General features: G+C 46.7%; 2 protein-coding genes and 1 pseudogene across 6 annotated transcripts in view; all 3 read right to left on the bottom strand.

The window, feature by feature from the left end:
* Positions 1 to 11,190: 11,190 nt before the first annotated feature.
* On the bottom strand, positions 11,191 to 12,792 carry MRPS26 (mitochondrial ribosomal protein S26). Its single transcript, XM_016143624.2, has 4 exons — positions 12,560 to 12,792; positions 12,317 to 12,463; positions 12,113 to 12,236; positions 11,191 to 11,439 (listed from the first exon to the last, which is right to left on the bottom strand). The coding sequence occupies exons 1-4, from the start codon at positions 12,772 to 12,774 to the stop codon at positions 11,305 to 11,307; spliced, it is 621 nt and encodes a 206-aa protein (XP_015999110.1). The 5' UTR covers positions 12,775 to 12,792; the 3' UTR covers positions 11,191 to 11,304.
* Positions 12,793 to 17,041: 4,249 nt separating this feature from the next.
* Positions 17,042 to 17,160, bottom strand: LOC118610255 (annotated as a pseudogene).
* A 1,771-nt stretch (positions 17,161 to 18,931) lies between these two features.
* PTPRA (protein tyrosine phosphatase receptor type A) overlaps positions 18,932 to 21,637 on the bottom strand; it is a 115,064-nt gene continuing 112,358 nt past the window's right edge. For all 5 annotated transcript variants that reach the window (XM_016144016.2, XM_036229580.1, XM_016143926.2 and 2 more), the window contains 2 exons: positions 20,310 to 20,445; positions 18,932 to 19,545 (listed from right to left, as the gene is read on the bottom strand). In XM_016144016.2, the coding sequence (XP_015999502.1) occupies positions 19,471 to 19,545; positions 20,310 to 20,445 (211 nt within the window). In that variant the 3' untranslated portion in view covers positions 18,932 to 19,470. The remainder of the gene's footprint in view (positions 19,546 to 20,309; positions 20,446 to 21,637) is intronic.

The following is a 21,637-nucleotide window of genomic DNA, read 5'->3' as shown; positions in this document are numbered from 1 at the left end:
TTACAGGACTGCAGAGAAGATGTCAGCCAGGTTGCATGCCTTTCTGGAGCCCATGAGGTTTTTGGCAGGATTGATTTCCTTGCAGCTGTAGAACTGATGGTGGCTTTTTTCTTCAAGGACAGCAACAACGAATCCTTGGTGCTTCGAGACTGAGCATGGGGAAGTCTCTTTTAAAGGGTTCACCAGACTAGGCCAGACTCCCCAGGATTGCCATCCTTTTAACTGAAACTCCAACTGATTAGTTTGGATAATTGAGGCCTTAATTTTACATCTGCAAAATCCATTCCATATAATGTAGAGAGTGATAGCCATCACTTTTGTCATATTCTTCTATTGGTTAGAAGAAAGTTACAGGTCCTACCCACATGCAGCAGGAAATTATACAACCGTGTGGAATACCAGGGGCAGGAACCACAGGGGCCGTTTGAGGATTCTGCCTGGCATGGAGGGGGACTATTCGAAGTAGAGGAAATAAGCAAGTGCAAAGGTCCTGAGGTGGCCATGTGTCTGGGACATTCAAGGAACTGCAAGTAGGGCAGTGGGGTTGGAGCAGAGTGACCTGGGGTCAGAACAGTCACATGGGACTAGGTCACATAGGGCCAAATAAAATGAGGAACCAGAGCAGATTCTGAGTGGAGAAACGACATGATTGGATTTACATGTTATAAAAACACTTTTGGATATTGTGTTGTGAAAGGGTCATCGATTCCAGGAAGCCAGGAGGAAGCTACTGTAGAAATCCCTTGTCAATGATAATGGCTGGCTGGGCTGAGGTGGTGAGGTGCATGTGGGGAGAAGTGATCCCATTCTTTGGAAGGAAGTTTGGGGTTTGCCGATAGATAGGTTGGATATGGGCAGAAGAGAAGAAGGAGTCAAAGATGACTCCAAGGCTTTTGACCTGAACAGTGGGAAGGATGGAGCTGCCACCAGCTAGGATGGGGGACCCCGAGGAAGGCACAGATTTGGATTGGGAAGGGCAGGAGCTCACTGTAGGCAGACAACATCTGAGATGCCCATTACACATCCACAGGAGACTTCGAGCAGGCATTTGGTTATAAGAGCCCAGGGTTCAAACGAGGGCTAGGCCGAAGATACATAAAGTTGAGAATCATCAGTACTAATATTTAAAGGCACAGACTCAATGAGATCACCTAGGGGCATAGAGATGGGTAAGTGGAGCAAGGATCAAATCCTGAGTAAATGCAAAGAAAACAAGAGTGGGAAGTAAAGGCAGGGTGTCAAGAGAGGAGGAAATGATCAGTTGTGCCAAATGCTGCTAGCATGAAAGTTGAACTTCTTTATTTAATAAGTTAGTTTCAATAAGGTATGATTGATGTATCATGAAATTCACCCATTGTAAGCACACAGTTTGGCGATTTTTGGTAAGCGGTTGTGCGACCATCCCACAGTCTGGTGTCAAACACTCCCATCTCTGAAGAAGTCCCCTCACGCCTGTCTGCCTTCACTCCCCGCTTCCACTCCCAACCCCAGGAAACCACTGATACAGAGTCACCTTTTCTAGAAATTTCATATAAATGGAACCATACAGAATGTAATCTTTGTGTCTGGCTTCTTTCATTCACCATAGTGTTTTGGGGGTTCATCTAGTGAGTGTGTGTGTGTCAGTAAGATATATACATTTGTTCCTTTGTGTTGCCAAAAAGTAGTCCAGGGTTGGACCGCATTTCGTTGTCCATTCACCAGCTGATGAACATTCAATTGCTTCTAGTTTTGGTTATGATAATAATCTTGCTATGAATATTTACACACAAGTCTTTGCATAGACACATGTCTTCATTTCTTTTGCGTAGTTACCTGGGAATAGAATTGCTGGGTCATATCGTATGTGTCTGATTAAGAGTTTAAGAGGTGAACAGTATCTTGTATAATTGAGAGAAGTGCAGCGGAGCCAGCTGAAGCCCACATGGAATGCCTCCCCCCTCCCGTGGTGGTTGAAGGAAGAGGAGGGCTGAGAGGATTTTGAGTTGATGCAAGGTGTTTCACAAAACTTTGGCTTCTGATGCTGACTTCTCTGTTCTTCTGCCAGAGCGGTGGAGAACCACTGATGGAAATCTCACAGCTACAAAGAGTGGCAGCAGCACTGGCTAGCAGTATAAATTTCAACTAGGCTCTCGGTAGTGCTCACGAATTATTTTCCTTTGCTGAAGTTAACTGTTCTCTCCCATGCCACTGGCTATGGGGAGATGGCCCCACATATTGGTTGCAGATTCATAATATAATCCACCCCCAAGTATCGTCAGTGAGCTGTCACCATACTCAGCCTTCAGAAGGCTGTTCTGCTGTTCGCCAAGGCCAGCTGCTGCTGATGGACAGTGCACGGTAAGGCCAGAGAATCTGTTGCCCTCCTTCTTTTCCTCTAAAGGGAGTTTCTTGATCAAAAGCGATTTGGTGGGGATCTGTCATGCTCTATGAGGCATTCAGTGTCTATGTTGGTGCCAGCAGTGGCTGCCTGGGAACTGTCCAACTTTGGTCTCTGCTGTTGGTGGGTTAGGCTTTCAGTAGTGGCAGTAGCCAGGTCAGCCTTGGTGAGGGGACGTCCCTGTGGTTGAGCTCACACACAGCCTCAGTCCCTCCCACCATGACCACTTCGTTCATGAGGATTGGGGTGGATGAGGATAGAGGATGTCTGACGTGTACAAGTCACCTTGTCCACCTGATTCTTGACGGCAACATCTGCAGTGAGCTTCCACAAGGGAGTCACTTATTCTCCAACTTTAGGTCCATTCTGAGAGGTCCATCCACATACCCTTCTACAAGCCTCCATGTTACTGTCCCCAAAACATATTCCTACTAAGTCCCAAGTCCTTTATCATCCAGCCAAATCATTAGCTACTTGTCTCCCTAAGGCTCTCTCTAGTTCCAGGTAAAGTGGTTGCAGTGTAATGTTTCAACCACTGCCAGTTGGAGAAATTCACCTCTTTAATCTCCTTTAGGGCCACTCATGAGCAAGACAGCAACAGCACAGCCATCTGCCATCTGGATATGAACTGTCTGAAAACTGGACTCCATTTTTTCCATTTTTGGGCAACTGGACATTTAAGACTCCATATGAAATCACAAGTATGAATTGAGGAAGGAGCATGAGTTTAGGAAGAGACTATCTCCCTGTGCTGCTTATCTGACTCGCAGCTGACACACATGTACGCATGAGCCCAATCAAGAGCAGAAGAATCATCCAGTTGACCCATAGCCTCATGAGCAGTGATAAGTATTTATTGCCTCAGACCACTAAGGTTTGGGGGGTTTGTTAGAGAGAATAAGCTAACTGATACGCACCTGAAGTTTCAACATCAGGTAGTGTCTAACAGGATTCGGGGAGGAGTAAGGAAGGAGCTGCTTTTCAACAGGAGCTAGTGATTTGTCAAAAGGATTGTGTTTTTATTCTAAAACCATAGGGATTTCTGATGTGAGATCCCACTGGAGCTGGACACAGGCTCCCCCAGCATTCTGATCAGCTGTGGACATCCTGGGCACGAGAGACCCGGCTGGGTCATAAGGTCTAAAAGGCAGAGCTGCTTGCCCTTTTGCCCTGGATGACTCTCAAAGTTGACTGCCCTTCTGGTCCTGGTAAGTGAGTCAGAGCAGCACATTCAAATGTGGCTAATGTGGGCATCAAAATGCAGAGGTCCAGTGTGCATTGCATCTCTTTTTCAGGGATAAAGGCTGCAAGGTATAGTAACTCGTGAATAATTTTTTGGGGGATAGAAGGACAACCCGTTTTGTAATTGCTATAAGAGCAACATAGATATTTACCTAAGAGAGGGCATTCGTGTGATGCACTTTCTACTTTTGTAGCCAACAAAATTTATGCAGTCACTTCTGACTATATCATCTTGTGCTTATCATGGGGAATATTTCTCCTTCATTTCTATTTATTAGAGTAAAATTTACATGACATGCACAAATCCTAGGTGTACAGCTCGATGGATTTTTGCCTATACATACACTGTGTAAAACACCACAATGATCAGTACCCTAAGACTCCCCAGACTGTCTCCTAGTCACTATCATCTCAGAGATAGCCTCTACTCTAATGTATGTCGCAATAAATTAGTTTCACCTGCTTTGAACTTCATATAGATGTAATTGTAGAGTATGTCCTCTTTTCTGCCTGGCTTTCTTTGTTATCTCATTGAAATTCATCCATGCTGTTGCATATAGCAGTCGTTCATTTACTTTTTATAGCTGAATAGTATCCAGGTGCAAGAATATACCATAATGTGTTTATCCATTATTCTGTTGATGGACTTTTGGGTTGATGCCGGGTCTTGGTTATTATGAATAAAGCTTCTGTGAACATTCTTCTACATGTCTTTTGGTGGACATAAGCATCATTTCTTTCTCTTGGGTATATACCTATGAGTGGAATTTTTAGATTCAAGAGTTATTGTACATTTTATTTTTCCTATCAGTACAGTGTAAACATTCTTTTTAGCTTTTGACAGGGCATCCCAATATGCCCCACACCACTACATTCTGGAAATTTCATTGATATACAAGGCTCTGTGTTTTATGGGATCTATCTCCCATCCTTGAACACACACATGTTTTATAAAGGTATGATGCTACTTACTGCTTCCTAGGTCCTACTTATCTCCTGATTACCACAGCTTGGGCTCTGATCAGTGGACCAGAGTGGAACTCTGAGTCCCCAGGGGTTGTGTACCCTGTAATTCTAGGAAGGTTTGGGGATTTTTCTTCCCTCACTACATTTACACAGGTCACAAGTACCCTTGGCAAATTCTAGGAGGAAAACTTATATAATGTTATTGTAGGGTTCTTCCTTCATCTGGTGGTTGAGTAACTGGGTAAGGGACAAGGCTACTATACTGTGGTGGCTCAGATTAGGCCCCAATTCACTACAGATAGAATATTCTTGGACAAATAGAACAAGTGGGAACTTAATGGGCTTTCTACTTCAATCCTGAGAGACCCGTGACCAATTAGTACCCCCTAAAGACCCATGTGGATCAAACCATTCTCATTAGCACAGCATATATACTCAACAAAGTGCTCATAGTTAACATATAAAATGAACTACAAATCAAAAGACATATGAATTAGGAGAAAACCACAAAAAGAAGCTATGCAATTGTCCAGTAAAAATGAAAGGTATTTATCCCATTAGTTATAGGGAAAATTAAAATTAAAACCATAAGGAAATACACACCCACTAGAATAGCTAAAATTAAAAAGGCTGGCATTACTAAGTGACTATAGAATAATAGGAACCTTTATACACTGCTGTAGGGAGTATAGTTGGTACAACTACTCGGGAAAGCTGTTTGGCAATATTACTAAAGCTGAACATATATACAACATATAATGTAGCAATTCCACTCCAGAAACACATAATTTGAGCATCAAAAGACAAGTATGTTGCTCATAGTGGCACTATTTTTAATAGTCCCAAACTGGAAACAACCCAGATGTCCATAACAGTAAAATGAAATAAATTTATATTGTTACAGTAGTCCTCCCTTATCAGCAGTTTTGCTTTACATGATTTCAGTTACCCACGGTTACTGCAGTCCGAAATTATTCAATGGAAAATTCCAGAAATAATCAATTCATAAGTTTTAAATTGCATGCTGTTTTGAGTTGCATGAGGAAATTTTGCACCAACCTGCTCTATCTGTCATGACTCATCCCTTTGTCTACCATATCCATCCTATATACGCTACCCACTCGCTAGTCACTTAGTAGCCTTTTTGGCTATCGGATCAGCTGTCACAGTATCACAGTGCTTGTGTTCAAGTCACCCTCATTTTACTTAATAATGGCCCCAAAGCATAAGAATAGTGATGGCAATTCAGGCATGCCAACGAAGATGTAAAGTGCTTCCCTTTAAGTGAAAAAGTATGTACATATATATATATATATATATATATATATATATATATATATAAAAAAGGTAGTATATATAAGGTTCCATACTATCTGTGGTTTCAGACATCCACTAGCGGGCTTGGAACATTCCCCACGGATAAGGAGGACTACTCTAGGCAAATTCATCAGTCTTGTCTTCATTTTTGAGGTTCCTGTCACTATCTTGATGAGACTGTCCTCTGCTGGAGATAACGGGAGCTGTAGGGTAGGTCTTGTCCAACAATTCGTTTCCAATTTAACTATATCTGGCACATAATTCTTAGTCTGTGCTTTGAGTCTGAGGCCATTCTATAGATTCATTTTACATATTTTAACATGTATTAAGCATTTGCTATGTCCCAGTCACTGAATTCAGCTTTACATGAATGTCTCAATCTTATAGGTTGATACAAGTATTATCCCTATTTTACTTTTGAGGAAACTGAGACACAGAGAGACTAAGAAATGTTCCCAAGGACACTCAAGCAATAAGAGAGGAAGCTAGAATTCAAACCCTGGCAGACTGCATCAGGCTTCTAACCACTAAGCTTTGTAGCCTCTCATAGTGCTTTCTTTATATTTATTCATATGGATTTCTGAATATTGAAGCAATGAGTGGGACAATCATGCAAACACTCTCATCTCTCTTGGAGATTTTTTTTAAAAACTCGATCTCATTTTATTTCTATTATAAAGTTGCAAAAGGGCCCAGGAAGCCATGAGGCATGACTCAATTAGCTCAAGTCACCTCTAAACTGGTTTCCCCTCAAGACCAGTTAGTATACTTGTGAAGATCATCCAAAAACAAACAAAAACTTAAATCTTGCCAAGTCAGGAACTGAAATCCTGGAAATTTGTTATTTAAATTTTTTTGCTAGGTGCTGAATTACAGGTAGCAATAAAATATTCAGAGGAAAAAGCCATGCATCTCAAAGGAAGTGACAATCTTGATAAAAAGGGATGTAGAACTGTTTATAAAATGGCCATTTTCAAAAATATACATTTTAATGGTGACTTTTGCCAAATGTTAATTTGAAGATATTTTGCGTGAAACCCTTCTTGACAAATACAATTTGTCTGTTACTAAGACTTGGGATTAAACTATATTTGTTTTTTAGACAAAATTACATTTCAATGTATTGAAATCTTTTTCAGATTAAATAAACAAGCTAGTGATATGCTATGTTTGTAGCTATTGATAACTTTTGTAGAATCGCAGAAAGTATAAATCCCTAATTGTCAAAATATACTACTGTCACAAATTTCACCTCATCATATTTTTAAAAAGTTCCCACAAAACAATTCTGCCTATTCCATTCTAAATACTACAAATTGTAAGAAAAACTGCTTCTAAAAAATTGTTTTTATACTGGTTATTCATTCAATGCTCTCAGCTCCACATGAAGCTGGAGGCTTGTGCACCATATTTCCCAGACTTCCTTGCCACTTCCGTTATGACAATAACCTAGGAGCCACTGGCAAAAGATTTGTTGTTAAGGTCAGAGGAAGGACAAATCCACGGTTCTCCCAGCTTCTGGGGCACCTCTGGCAGCTGCATCAGAGCAGTGGTGGATGAGCGTGGCTCCTCGGTTCTTGCAGGCACCCTGCAGGTCCGATAGCAGCAACGGCAGACCGGCCAGCGCAAACACTTGTGGATTCTGGCAGTGACAGGCAAAGGTGCCATGACTGACATTTATACCTTAGTTATGAATTTCCCAGTCACAAATTCCCACTCCCAGACCACCTCTGTCCCTCAGTAGCTAGCATTAAAAAAAAAAAAAAAGTGTGAAATATAGCACCACTTATGCGTGTTTTTTTTACCTTGGGCGAGAGGGAATGCCCAAAGTTTGGGGAAGATTATTAGATGTCTGTGAATCACAGAGTCACTGTGGAGTACTGATGAGGGTGGGCTTATGTAGCTCTGATCTTCATGTCATTTTACTGCCTTCCATGGGAGTCCAGTGGGATTCTTCCTTATAGATTCTTGACCTCAAGGCGATGTAAACTTAACTACGAATTTGACCCAGACAGTGTTGTTTTATGACATGGACATTCACTTTAAAATCATTTCATTAAGGGGATGGCTCCATAGTGTAGTGGTTAGCATGTCTGCTTTACATGCAGAAGGTCCTGGGTTCGCACTCCTGCTGGAGCTACGGACCAGGCCCCAGGTGCGCACCATGAGCATGTAGGAAGAGACTCCCTGCCTTCAGGGAAACAGCACCATCCCTAGGTCAGGGGTGGAAGTGTGTGTGTGTGTGTGTGGGGGGAGGGGGTGAATTAAAGAAGGGGAAAAATAAAATTTAAAATAATTATAATAAGAATTTCATTAAGATTCACAAATAATGGCTTATCCAGTTACCTGCACTGAGGAAATATTAATGATATTAATGCACCCAACGAGAGAAGTGGGTGCCGCATCACTAGGCCTGCCTTTGGATTTTCGGGTTGCAAACGTTGCTTTTGACTGCCTAGTTGGAAAGGACTCCAAGCTTAACTCTTCCTACCAGATGTCTCTGTTTCAGCAGTCAACTGGGCTTGTTTCCTAGGTGTCCATTTCATCTCTGTACTTGTGTCAGGAAAATAACCATAGGGTAAGTTCAGGGGAACTTTTATGAAGATTTCAAAAAATACTGGATACCTGTGATATGTAGAAAATTGGGAGTATACTGGGAAAATGTGAGGAATGACTTCAGACTTACTCAGATCTAGAGTGGTCTCCATGATGGAGCAGATCGAGGAGGCACCCGACACCCATTCATGTGGCAAATACTCTCTTTTCCTGTCCACTTGGACCACTACAAGCAATTTGACTCCGCTCGGCAGCAGTATGCTATCACCACCCAGCCCAAGAGGTGAACAACTCTAGTTTTGTACAACTACATTGTCAGGACCTTGACCACCCACCCCCAGGACATCACCATGGTCCACCTCACTGACATGCTGCTTATCTTGGAGCATTGGAAGGGGCAAGAACCTGGGTGTCTTGGTAAAATGTCTGTTTAATTGGGATGTAAATCCTGGGAAAAAATTGCTCACCCAGCTAAGTTCCTGAGGGGGAGCGGGGTTAGCATACCTTGCCTGGCAGTGAGAACACAACTGCACTTATCCGCCAATCTACTCTCTATTCAGGGGTCCCCAAGCCCCGGGCTGTGGACTGGTACTGGTAGGAACTGGGCCACACGGTAGGTGAGTAGCAGGCCAGCGAGCAAAGCTTCATCTGTAGTTGCAGCCGTGCTCCAGCACTAGTTTCACCACCTCAGCTCCATTTCAGATCATCAGGCATTAGAATCTCATAGTAGCACCAGTTCCTGGTGCCCAAAAGGTCGGGGACCGCTGCTCTACCCATGGTGCATAGAGCATGGTAGGTAGGCCTCTTTCAAATCTTGGTGAAAGCACTTACTTTGGGTATTATGCTCTAAATTTATTAGGTAGCCTTCAAATCTGCTACCCTTAAGGGGGAACCTGAGCAAGACAACATTCTCCAGGTGGTCCAGGCTCACATTGTATCAGACCCAAACCATATCTGGAACTTGAAGCGAGAATCAGGAGACCTTGCTGTGAGCAAGACCATGCACATCAGGTTAACTATCAGGGTTCTATTGGAGATGAGGCATTCATCCATGGGACATCACTTAACTCTGCCACCTGGACTGGGTGGGATATAACAGCCTGCCTGTGCATCTAGCAGCACTCTACATCCATTAGAGGCAGGTACAGATGGGGACTGAACTTGAGTTCACCTGGAAGGTACCAGCAAGCGACCTATTTGTGCCTATACCAGCAGGATGGTTGTAGGTGGATAAAAACCTTGAAGCTTGGTTTACAGGTGGCTCTGCATGACGTACTGGCATCAGCAGTGAATGCTAAAAAGTTACAGCTTCATGCAAGACATTAAAGGACAGGAATCAAAGAAAAGTAGCCCAGACAGAATTTTAAGAACGTATCACACTCTCTCTACTACCTGACGACCGATGCCTTATGTCTGGATCCTGGTGCAGTGGGGAAGAAACTTGGAAAGAATGAAACTGGACTTCCTAACACGGGTTGTCTCACATGAAAGCTCACCAAGGGCTTCTACTGCAGGAAAACAAAGGGTTTTCCACTCCTCACAACAAAGCCCCAAGGCTGTGGGCACAGTTGCCAATCCATGGTCTACAATGTGTGTCCGTCAGCTCTCATCCCAGAAGTTATATTGAGCATCTGAAAGCAAGGAGTCCAATGCGCTGTACCCAGGATTCAGTGCCAGGGAAAAGAACTGTTACCAGCTGGAGGAGGGCCATTGCAGTGCCCTTATTGGGGCTGGGTTCAAGGCATGATAATCACTGGGACCTCCGCTTATACCTATGTTACCTGCTTCCTCACTTCCATGTGAAGGATTGCCCATATTTCCTAAAAAGTTTTCATTTTGGGGGGCGTTCCCAGGCTCTCTACAACATGAGTTCAGGAAAGTTTTTTCCTCTTATGGTATCTGGCAAGTTCAAGTGAATGGTAGCAAAGAGGCAGCAGCTCTGCTTCAGAGAAATGTCTCTTTACGCTGCTTAAGGGCCTGCATCAGAATAAGGGCCATGAAGCTATATATTTATTCAAACTTGTGAACTTTTATCACAAGTATTTCTGGTACCCACAGGACTTGATCCAAGTGCTTGATAAGCCATACTGACCTTGCAAAGGATTAACTGGTCACCCTCTGCCAGCATCCATCTGGTGAATGGTCTAAGGAGGCTGGCAGTGCCAAGGCAGACACAGGTCATTGAGACCATAAGTGGAAAGGGCTACTAGAAGAAATGGGCCTCTATTTTGCCCTCTGTGTCTTGGGGACACTGCAAAGCCCATGGTCAAACACAAACAGGTCTTTGGCCAATGGTTAGCTTGTGTCTCAGGTACCAGGTGATAGCTACTCCTGGCTGGAGCCCTAAAACCCTAGATCAGGGGTCAACAAACTTCTGTAAAAAGGCATATAACAAATATTTTAGACTTTGAAAGTCATAGGGTCCCTGTTGCAACTATTCATTTCTGCCATGGAAGTGTGAAAGTGGTCAATGCATGGGGTGGCTGTGTTCTAATAAATGTTTACTTTTAAAAACAGATAGTAGGCCAGATTTGGACCATGGACTGTAATTTGCCAATGACTAGCCTTGATGATATTCAAATGACCAGGCGACTATGGCCCAGTCTGCTCCTCTGTGAGAGGGAAACCTTTAGGGTCTTGTGCTGTGCTGAGAGCTGTTCATAGGGGCATTACAGGGCACTGTGTGTGGGGTGGTGGGTGCAGAGGCCAGAATATGAGGGCAACACTGAAACAGGTTGAGCTTTCTTTTAATAAAACACCAACTGCTTTATTCTAGGTCAGACCCAACATTCCTACCCCTATACATACATGTTCCCTGGTTAGGCACTGTCCTTACTGAGCCCTTAGGAGCCCTTGTGCTGTGGCATGACCACCAGGCCCTCTCTGGTGATGGCCCAGTTGTAGCTCTTTGGGGAGTCCAATGCTTCCTCCACCCGTGCCTCCAGGTTCTCTCGAGTGATGAAGTTTTTTGCCTCCTCCTATTGGGAGAGAGAAAGCCATCTGATTGGAGGCCCTAGCACACGCCAGCCTGCCCACACAGCCTCTTGGCCTTTAGCCCACTGAAGGAGAGGCTCCAGCTCTCCCTGGGGAAGGATGCTTGGAGTCCAGGTCCTCTGAGTACTCCACTGACCGAGGGAGTAAAATTAAACAGCCTTGTCACATTTCTCTTTCTTACCCATCCACTGGACACCTCAGCCAGACCCCAAGCACAAGAGCTGTGACAATCTGGTGTCCCACTGGATGGAATCAGTCCCTTGATGTTGCCTGGGCCCTTCTTAATCTCTTTCAAACTCTTCTTTCTCCATTAGTTTAATTAAAGCCTCAACCATTCTTGCTGGATCACTCCTGCTTTAAGTCTCACACCTGCCATCCTGGCCCAAATATTTAACTCATCAATGACTTCATCACCCCATAAGGCAATATACGAACTCCTTGAAGATGGGGGATGTGTGCGGGGTAGGTCCCTCCTTCAGACACCAGCTTACCATTCACTAGCTACTTGAACGCTTTCCAGTGTCAACTCTAACCTCTGGGTCTTTGTGCCTGACTGCTAGCCAGTGCCCCACTTCCCGCGCTCAGGACTCGAGGTCTCAACAGCCATCCAGGCTGAGCTCTTGGCCTCCAGCCACACTCCCCGGAGATGGGACCCACCTGCAGCTGCTGCACTTCTCGCTCCTTGAGTTGCACCCAGGCCTGCATCTCTCGGGCCTGCCGGGCCTTCTCCTCAGCCTGCCGCTGCTCCTGCTCCCGCGCCTCCTGCCGCAGCCTCTCTATACTGGGAGAAGCAAGAGGCTGAGACAGAGTTGGCTGGACTACCCAGGGGCCGGCCAAGGGGTCTGGCCCCGCCCGGCTCACCGTAGCTCTTGCAGCCGCTGGTTCTCCGCCTGGTTCCAGGCCATCAGTTCTCGGTGCTCAGCAATGTCCTGCCGCGCCTTACGCTCTGCCTCAACCCCGGACCGGGCTTCATATATTTTTCTTCGCACCTCGGACACGAACTCCATCCTGGGCGGAGACGCGCGCAAGGTAGGGACCCTCTTCGCCCGCCCGCCCACCCCAACACACCCACTCAGCGGCCAACTTCCTCTCCGTCACACGCACCTCAGGGCGCGCACAGTTTGGCGGTAATGCCGGTAACGCTCTGTCAGCACGAAGAACTCCGCAGGATCCACCGCGGGCGGGGTCGCCACGTGCCCCACCTTGGACTTGGCTGGTGGGTCATGGCGGCTCTTGCGGCCGCGTGCGGGCAGCAGCAGCAGGGCCGGGGGCCCGCACAGGGGTCGGTCACCCAGGGCCCAGCTTAGCGCGCGCAGCATGACCCAAGCTGCCCCGCGCCCAGCGCACCGCACGGCATCACGGGGGCCCGGAAGCAGGCGTGGAGCACCATGGGACCTGGAGTCCGCGATCTTCCCGCCCCTTCGGCCTCCTGGAGCTTGCTCGGGTGGCTTGCGAACCTAGTCTTCGGATGTCTGCGGCTGTGTGGTTGTTACTCTGTCCTCCCTGCGGGGCCTGGTCCCACCCCGTCCTTTCTGCCTGCGGGCCAGGCCCGCGTCCTTCCAGACCCCACTCGAGGAAGCTTTCAAGTAGCTAGTGGGAGGGAGAGGAAGGGGACGCAGTAGAGAACTCAAGGCAACCTCATATTTTTATTGGGCGGCGGGGCGCGACGCTTGGGGTCCAGTTTGTGAGGGGAAGGGAACAGTCGTTCCAGCGAAGGCTCTGGTCACCTGGCTGCCGCGTTGCAGTCTGGTCCGTCCCTTCCCCTCCTGACCTGGCATCAACGAGCAGGATGCGGCCGTCCTCCAGTCCGCAGGCTCCTAGTTTCTGCAGACGCGTCCCAGGCTCCTATAGGACCCAGGGTGGGGGCACTCCAGGTCCCTGGGCATACCGCGTTGCCCCCCTAAGCAAACCCGAGAGGTAAAACCTGAGCTCATACCAACTCAAATTAGGCGATAAGGTTTTGCCTCAGGAATCTACCACTTTCTTCATTAGTTACCGAGTTCTCCTGGTACACTTTAAAATACAATGTGCAAAGCAGTAATAATCCATCTCCACACACCTGTCTTCTGCTATGGCCTTGGGAGCTGTGCAATCACTGAGTCATTCCTAGTGCCATGTCAGTGACCAACTATTTCTCAGGGCCCAGCTACCTGTCAGTGTTGCTGCCACACAAAAAGAAGCCTGGGGAACCCCACTGCAGTCCCTGTCTTATTTATGGAAGTTTTTCCTACTCCACTAGTGACTTCTAATCTTTTAACATAGATATCTCGTCTAGAATTCTGGGAAACAGGGAGGATAGAATATGGCACCCTGCTGTGTGCAGCGTGTGTGTGTGTGTGTGTGTGTGTGTGTGTGTGTGTGTGTGTGTGTGGTGGGGGGGGTATCAACAGCTGAGGGTGCTGTGGCAGGGGTGTCTCAGTGATATCTCATTACTCCTTTCACCTACATATTCCCCAGTCCTTAGTCATAATGGCCCCTGGTAGTCGATGCTAGGTACCACTCACCCTGCTTACCAGTATCTTCTGCTTCCTGTGGAGGGTCCACTGGCCTGTGGTTCTGCCCACCCAGGGCACACTGTCCTTGAAGGGAGCCAGGGCATAGCTTGGGAGGCTATGAACAATCTGGTCTGGGCTGCAGTGCTCAGAATCCTGCTCTAGAAGGGAGCCTACCCTCACTATCCCCACCCAGGGCCTTTGGGGCATGCTGGGGGTGCTGGAGGCTTGCTTTTCTCCAGGGTACCAGCTGTGGGACCAGTGCTGAGGCTTCAAGGATGCAGCCAGGGTAGGTGGCCAACAGGAGCAGCAGCAAGAGACCTAGCCTGAAGCTGGCCATGGCAGGGCTGCTCCCATAGATAGTGGACAGCATTCAAAGAGTCTGACACTTCCATCCATACCAACACCCTCATCCCCCCACTTCCTTGTGTCCCCTTGGACAACTGGCACTTCAGGGCAGCTTTAAGTGTCTCCTAATCCCTTTTCTGCCTCTGCTCTTCATCCCAGGACTACCAGGGGTCCCAGCCCTGGGAGTTCCTGACGACCAGCCTTCTCTGAGCCCTGGGGGCTGCCCCAGTCAGTTAGTCCCACCCTCCTTCCTTTGGGAATCCAGAAGTGGGAGAAAGTTAAAGGAAACAGACTTCATGATGGTCAGGAGAAAGTTCTCTATGGGCTAGGCAGCGGTATGGGGCCACTTGGGGCACTGGGTGCTGGGAGACCAGAATGGCAGGCATTCTGCCCCTTTTCTCTGTGGCTTGCCATATCTTTTCTGTGGCATTTAGGGATGTGAATTGAGTAGAGGGACTTGGGAAGGGGAAAAGGAGCAGGGTCCCATGCCCCTGGGATGGGAGAGCTGTGCATGAGGTGGCTCCACACCCTGCTCCCAGCCCAGACTCTAGTGACATCTCAAAAAGGAAAGGGGGAGAAAGAAGCTCATCACTTAAGCTCTTTCTCTTCCCACTGTTATGTTTCTAAGTGTATTTTCAGCCACTGGTCCTGGGATCAGCGAACAAATGCTCCATCCCCACCTCTTCCTAGGGATCTGAAGTCATAGAACCCTGCTCCAGTCTGGTCCGTGCCCTGAACATTCATCTTCCAACCTCCCAATCTGCATCCTCAAGCTCCTGCCCTTAGGCCTTGAAAGCTCTGTCTTTCCTGACCCCAAAAGGAAACTGTGGCCCAGAGAGGGGCAATGCCTGAGGACAACCCAAGTCCTACCTAGCTCAAGGACAATCCTCAGTGAAAAAGTGGTAACCTAAGAGTGGGAAGCCCAGCAGCCTGTTGAGGTCTGGGGGAGGCTATAACCACCTGAAGGGCTTCTGTTAGCCCCTCTGTAAAATAGGTTTTGTGGACAAGTTCTCATCCACACACCTGGGCACAAGGGCTGGGCCACTTAAGGTACAAGTAGGTTTGGGTGGGGCACACCTACCCACAGGTGACCTCTCGCCCCTCCAAGCAGGCCTATAAAAAGGGCCAGGTAAGGGGGCGGTGCAGCATCTGTAGGGCCATCAGCAGTGGGTAGCAATAATTTTGCTTTAAAGGTTCCAACCCCTCCCCATCCTGTGCTCAAACCAGGACTATTCATGGATTTGGGCACAGCACTCAGAACATGTTCCAGCCTGTCTCCGTCTGTCAACTCAGCTTTCTACACCAGCCATCAGCCTCTGGAGGGCAAAGGCCTGCTTATGGGGTTAATAGCCAACTTTCGCATTTAGGCTGAATAGCAAATGCAAAGGTCAGGGTAGGGCTTGGCATCATGGTAGCCAGTCACTGGGAGAGCAGGTGCATCATATCCTGTAGCAAAGATGGGGGAGGGGATAGCAAAATGGGTACCATAGTAGGTCATGGGCACCTGGAATTCAGTTTCCCAGGCAGGACATACACGTGAATTTCCAAACTGACTTTTTTAGCAGGGACCTGAAACGAAAGTGTGTTCACTTAAATTGTTTTGGGAAATACAGACTTCATTCCTAGATGTATTGGTTAACCAAGTAATTTTTAGAAAAACATTTGCTTTGTGGTTTAGTGAAAATGATTCTTTGAGTTCAATAAACTAGCTTAATTCTGATTTGGTTTACAGAATGTTTTATTCAAAGTCCCTGGTGCTTATTTAAAAAGAGTAATGGGAGTACCTTTATTTTTCCTATAATTTGTGGTTTTTCCTAAAAAATCCAAACCAGAACAACTAAGCTCCCCAGGGGTAGCTCTGGGCCCTTTCTTTCTGGCAACATACCTAACTTTCCAGAAATGTTTGCTGTCCCCTTTCAGACTACAAACTCTAATTCATCCTCCAATCCCTCCCAGCAGGAAACACAAAGTCATTTGCTCATCATTAAACTCCAACTAATGCTTGGCCCAGAGGAGAGAACAATATTCCAGTCTAGGAGCTGCTTGTACTCAGTGGGGAAAACAGAGGTTTAGAGCAGAGTGCTCAGGTGCTACTGGAGCACAGAGGGACCAAACCCGAGTAGGTGGTCTGGGATGAAAGAAGAAGGCGAATTAGCTAGAGTTGTGGAAAAGGGGCTACAGTGGGTGCTCTGGCACTGGAACAAGATGGAGAAGAATCAACACAGGAACTGCCCGTGAATCCATGGGCTGGAGCACGGTGGGGATGGGGGTGAAAGGGGTACAGAGAACTCTGGAGGGCTGCAGGAAAGGACAGTGGACTTTGGAGAGACTGAGTGAACCCCTGGGCTCTGGGAGCATGGGACAGGTACCTGTGGGTCACCTCTAGTGAAGTCACTTGGCAGGAAGCAGGATACGCAGACCTGGAGCTCAGGAGGGGGCTCAGTCTTTGAGAAGTCTGAGGGTCCACAACACACAGACTGGAGAAATGCCTGACCTCTGAGGAAGACCATGGAGGAGCAGTTACAAGGTAAGGATGGGAGTCAGAAGGGGAGCTAGTGAACAGACAGGGGATCCCTGGGGCTCAGCAACCAGGCCACCTTGAGGAGGAGTAGGAAAGGAATGTAGGAATGAAGTGGGGATGAGGAAATAATAAGAGTGCAGAAGTTTATCATAAAGGGGGAATAATTTCGGCCTGGGAGAAGTGTTTTTCTGTTTTTTTTGTTTGTTTGTTTGTTTTTAAATTTAACACCTACAGCACCTGGTCTTCCTAGGTGGTCTCCCATCCAAGTACTAACCAGGCCCAACCCTGCTTAATTTCCAAGATCAGACAAGATTGGGCACATTCAGGGTGGCATGGTGGCATGGCCGTAGACAAGAAGTGTTTTTTTTTTTTTTTTTTGAAAGACTTGATCATTTGGTGGTGGAGGTGATAAAGGAAACAGAAAACCCAGGAGGAGGCTGACTTCCTTGAGTGAGGTCTCTGACAGCGGGGTAGGCCCCAGAGCTCTGGATGTGAGATGGGCACTGAGCACCACTCTTGCCCTTCTGAGAAATCCTTGCCAGCTGGCTGAGGGGTGAGCACTGGATGAAGCAGTCACCCCTGCCTTTTCCACATAAACATGCTGTGTGAGTCCCAATACACTTACCTTGTAGCCTGAACCAGTTCCTGTTGGGTTACTATCTCTTGCAAGCATGAGAGCTTGTTTACAGATGTCTGTTTATTAACCAGGTGATATCTGCTTACTCCATCCATGCTTCTTTTTAAAACTTCTGAGTTTTGAGTTTACTGCCCCTTGGAGTTCCTCAACTCCTACAGAAGCACCCAGTACCTCTACCAACTTACACTCACCTCTTAACAAGCTTCCAGAGTGGTCTGTCAAGGTGTCCCCACCTCCTGTATTTATTGTGAATATGTAGTACAGAGCTTCCCTCCCATCTTGGAGCCACCACAGCATCTTTGATTGCTTGTACTCTGAGGACCTCTGTAATGCAACTCCTTTCCTCCTTTCACTCTTCTAAATTTCCAGCATCCCTCAGGTCCAGTTCAAGTCCCAAGAAGGACAGCAGCACTGACCTCCAAGCATGCCTTCATGGACCAGGCTAGGGTGCCACCTCTCACTCCTGACAGCCCAAGAAGCCTAGGGTCTGCCCCTGCTCTTCAAGGAAGGCCCCAAGGCTCTTTCAGCCCTTATTGGCAGCCGCAGCAATCTGTTTATTCTCCTGTTCCATGAGGAGCTCTTTATGAGGACAGGAGGCAGTGGAAAGACCCACCCCTCAACCTGTGCCCTCAACTAAAGACTACATTTTCCAGCACCCCTTGTAGCTAAGGTATATATTCTTATGACTAGGTTTTAGCCAATGGGATATGAGTGAAAATGGAAAGTGCAACATTTGCTTCACATCCTTAAAAATGAAGTTGCTTACTCTCTATGCTTTTTGCTTCTCTATGGGAAAAGACAGTGATCCAGCTCCAACCATGAGACAAGAATAATATCTTAAGGGACACTAAGACCACATGATGGGAGGATACTGGATCTCTGGACTGGGCAAACCATTACATGAGAAATAAATGAACATCTACCTTATTTAATACACAAAAGCTAGACACTTTGTCTAATATGTCAGGCTCAGAATCAAGTTGGGATTTAAGACTCCCATCATTTAGGATTTGAGGCACTTCCATATAAAAATCCTGGAAATGAGGACAGGTATGAAAGAAAATTGAAGCTCTTTAACACAATTAGTGTGGATATAGACTTTTTGTGGACACTGACATAATCCAGATAGCTCTATAGCAAAGCACTGGAGAGGTCAGGCTGGCCTTAGCCCCAAAGCTGAGCCACCTCCTCTCTCCTCCGTACCCCTGCACTAAGGGAGAGAGTGAAGACTCCAGCCATCTTCCCAGGGTGCAAGGATGGCTGGGACCACTGCACCAAAGATGTGCTAGGAAGGAAAGATGGGTCCTGGCAACTAGCTAAGAGCAGGAAGGGCTGCACTTATTGGAAGAGGGTCTGGAGGACTGTGGCCTTTCTGTGGCCAGTTGAGACAAAATAGCAACAGCAGGGCCAGGTGTGGCCTAGAAGAGCCCCAGCACTGGTATGGCTGCCCCAACCCAGACAAAGGGGGAGACGTTTCCTCAGGGAGGCAAAGCTTTTATTACCTGATAATCCCTAGTGTGGTGCCAGAGATAGCTCTGGTCCTTTACTCCCACAGTGGATGTGGGCGGTGGGGGAAGGTGTGAATGGGGAGGGATTATTTACAGAGCAGGAAGGGAACAGCATTCTGAATGGGGCACTGGGACAATCAATTTCCTCAAGACCTCTGAGAACTTTGTGCTTTTTTCTTAGTTAATGCCAAGCTACCTGGAAAGGGTTTTGTGTTTCTTCTTCAGGAAAAGATGTATAAACCAAAGAACAATAAAGCCTAACTTCCAGGCAGAGGATTTCACGATATCAATCCAAACATCACACTATTTAATTCCCCAATAAAACATTGGAAAAAGGACTATCAGTGCTAACACATTTACATATAAAATCTCCACCTAATAGGTAATAGAAGCCTATGTACCAATTTCTAAAACAGTTATAAGATATATACACAATTTTGGGTATATTAACAAAACAGAATATTACAAAATATTAAAGGCAATTCTCCTGTTCACGTTCTTATCACCTCTTACTTGAAGTTGGCATAATCTGAGAATGCGTCAATATATTCCTGCACCACCTTGTAGCAGAACTCATACTGTTCCTGGAGAATTAAGGTGGAGAAAAAGCCAGGGTTACTAAAGAGAATATATGCAGTTCCTAACAGATCCATTTTTAAAAAAATGGAAAACTGAGAGAAAATGAATGTTTTAGACTTCCACCTGAGCCCTGATCTAAATGCCAGAGTTCTGACAGCATTATCCTTTTGGAGTGAATGCCACAAATATTCTACAGACGGAGATGACCAGAAAGGAAGATGATGATCTTAGGCCTGCAGAGGTGCTGGCTTAGTAGAGCAGCTGGGGAGATGGCTCTGTGTGGCCCATATCTCATTGTGGCTGTCAGGCACCTCATCAACTCCCAAACCTTTAAAAATTTACTGTCTTTCTCCTTCAGAACTCCATGGGGTTCAGGAACCCTTTTGGATGTCTGTCCCTAAACTCAGTGGATACTGGTTGGACTGTCAGGAGTCAGACCTCTTAAGTGGGATCTTAAGCAGAAAAGAGGAGGCACTCTTGACTCTTCCCCACTCTAAGACTCATGGAGAAATGCAGACAAGCCCGTGGGTCGCATTCCACTCCCTTTCTAGCCTTCACAGAGGTTATTTACATCTCTTACTGGTGATAGGGCTGCTCTCACTGACTCTCAAGGCTTCTTCTGTCTGGGGCGCACTGGGGAGGGATGGGTCCATAGTTACACAGGCTTCTGACAACCATGGGTCCCTTGGAAGAGCCTCCCCTGAGCTGGCCCTGACTGAGAAGGGCTGCAGAAGGTGTGGTGGCATGGACAAATATGTGGGCTGCATACCAGTGTCTGGACCATGTGTGGCCTCTGCAGCCGCAGGCTCTTGACGGTCTGGAAGACATCCAGAATCCCCTCTGCTTTCACCCGTTCCAGGACTGTGCTTAGAGCACAGAAGGTCCCCGTCCGTCCTGCCCCCGCGCTGTAATAGAGCGGACACACTTAACACACCTGCTATAGCCCCGTCTATGCTTACAAGGTGAGGGACGGTGGCAATGAGCAGATAAAGGCTGAGGCTGGAGCTCCTGGGAAGACCTGTGCCTCTCCACATAAGCCCCACACTTACAGCTCTGGGAAGGCAGGTGCACCCCTGCTGCCCTTCCTGCACAAGCCCACTTTGCTTATTGGGGGACTTGCCCATGGGACAGTGGTGAAAATCTTGAAACCCCACTTCCACCTATCCCCAAAGCACTGAGGCTTTGTTGTCTACCTACAAACATGCCTGGGTTGCCCTAACCTGCTGCTCACTTGTTATCAAGTTCTAGCCCTCTCTTTCCTTCTCCTGACAAAACCTCTATACTGTGTGTGTGTGTGCGGGTGCTGATTCTTTTCCTTACCTCTCATTTTCTTCCTAAATCCCAGGAATCTAGACTCTGACCATGACACTATCCACCCAGTTCAACATCATTAAGTAGCCATCAGATCAACTGGGCCTTATAAACTATTATTAGATTCTAAGTTAAGGAGTGGTATGGTCTGGCTGAAGTTTTAAAAGAATATCTCAACACACAGGCTGCTATGTTGAGAACAGGAGGAAGGGTGGAAGCAGGGAAAGCAGTGAGGCCAGTAAAATAACTGGGGAGAGGAGATGGTGGACTGGACAAAGGGGTCATGGTGGAGGGAGTGAGAAACACTTGATTCTGAAATTATTTTGCATGTGGAGCAAGGTACAGCATTAGATGTGCATATGTAAGAAAAAAGAGAACAAGCAGGCTCAAAGGCTTCTCACCTAAGTGGTGACTAAAATGCCACTTACTCATTTGGTGAAGGTTGTGGGAATAGTAGGCTTGGAAAGAAGGATCAAGAGTTCTGATTTAAACCCTTTAAACTGAAACACCCATGTAGAAATGCTGAGTAGGTAACTGAGTATAAAATCTGGAGAGGCTGAACTGGTAATTAAGATTTGGGAATTGATATTAAAGCCAGGAGTCTAAATAGGCTCATAGGCAGAGTGAATGTCAGTTGACAGAGAAGAGGTGCAAGAACTGGGCCTTGGACCACAGATGGGGAGGAATCAGCAAAGAAGACAGTGAAGGAATAGCCATTGAGCAAAAAAACCAGGGGAGAAGCTATGCTGTAGGCATTTCACAGAGAAATGAGTGATCAACTGTCTA

This window comes from Rousettus aegyptiacus, unplaced genomic scaffold (genome assembly GCF_014176215.1).
Source record: "Rousettus aegyptiacus isolate mRouAeg1 unplaced genomic scaffold, mRouAeg1.p scaffold_m13_p_12, whole genome shotgun sequence".
Classification (NCBI taxonomy): domain Eukaryota; kingdom Metazoa; phylum Chordata; class Mammalia; order Chiroptera; family Pteropodidae; genus Rousettus; species Rousettus aegyptiacus.
The sequence above is the reverse complement of the archived record's forward strand: the minus strand, read 5'-3'. Positions and strand labels throughout refer to the sequence as shown.

Excerpts from the sequence above, each read along its gene's own strand:
- MRPS26 (XM_016143624.2), bottom strand. The coding sequence starts at position 12,774 with ATGCTGCGCGCGCTAAGCTGGGCCCTGGGTGACCGACCCCTGTGCGGG. Across the intron at positions 12,237-12,316 it reads CAGCGGCTGCAAGAGCTACG|TATAGAGAGGCTGCGGCAGG; the intron begins GTGAGCCGGGCG and ends TGCTTCTCCCAG. Across the intron at positions 11,440-12,112 it reads GAGAAGTGCAGCAGCTGCAG|GAGGAGGCAAAAAACTTCAT; the intron begins GTGGGTCCCATC and ends CTCTCCCAATAG.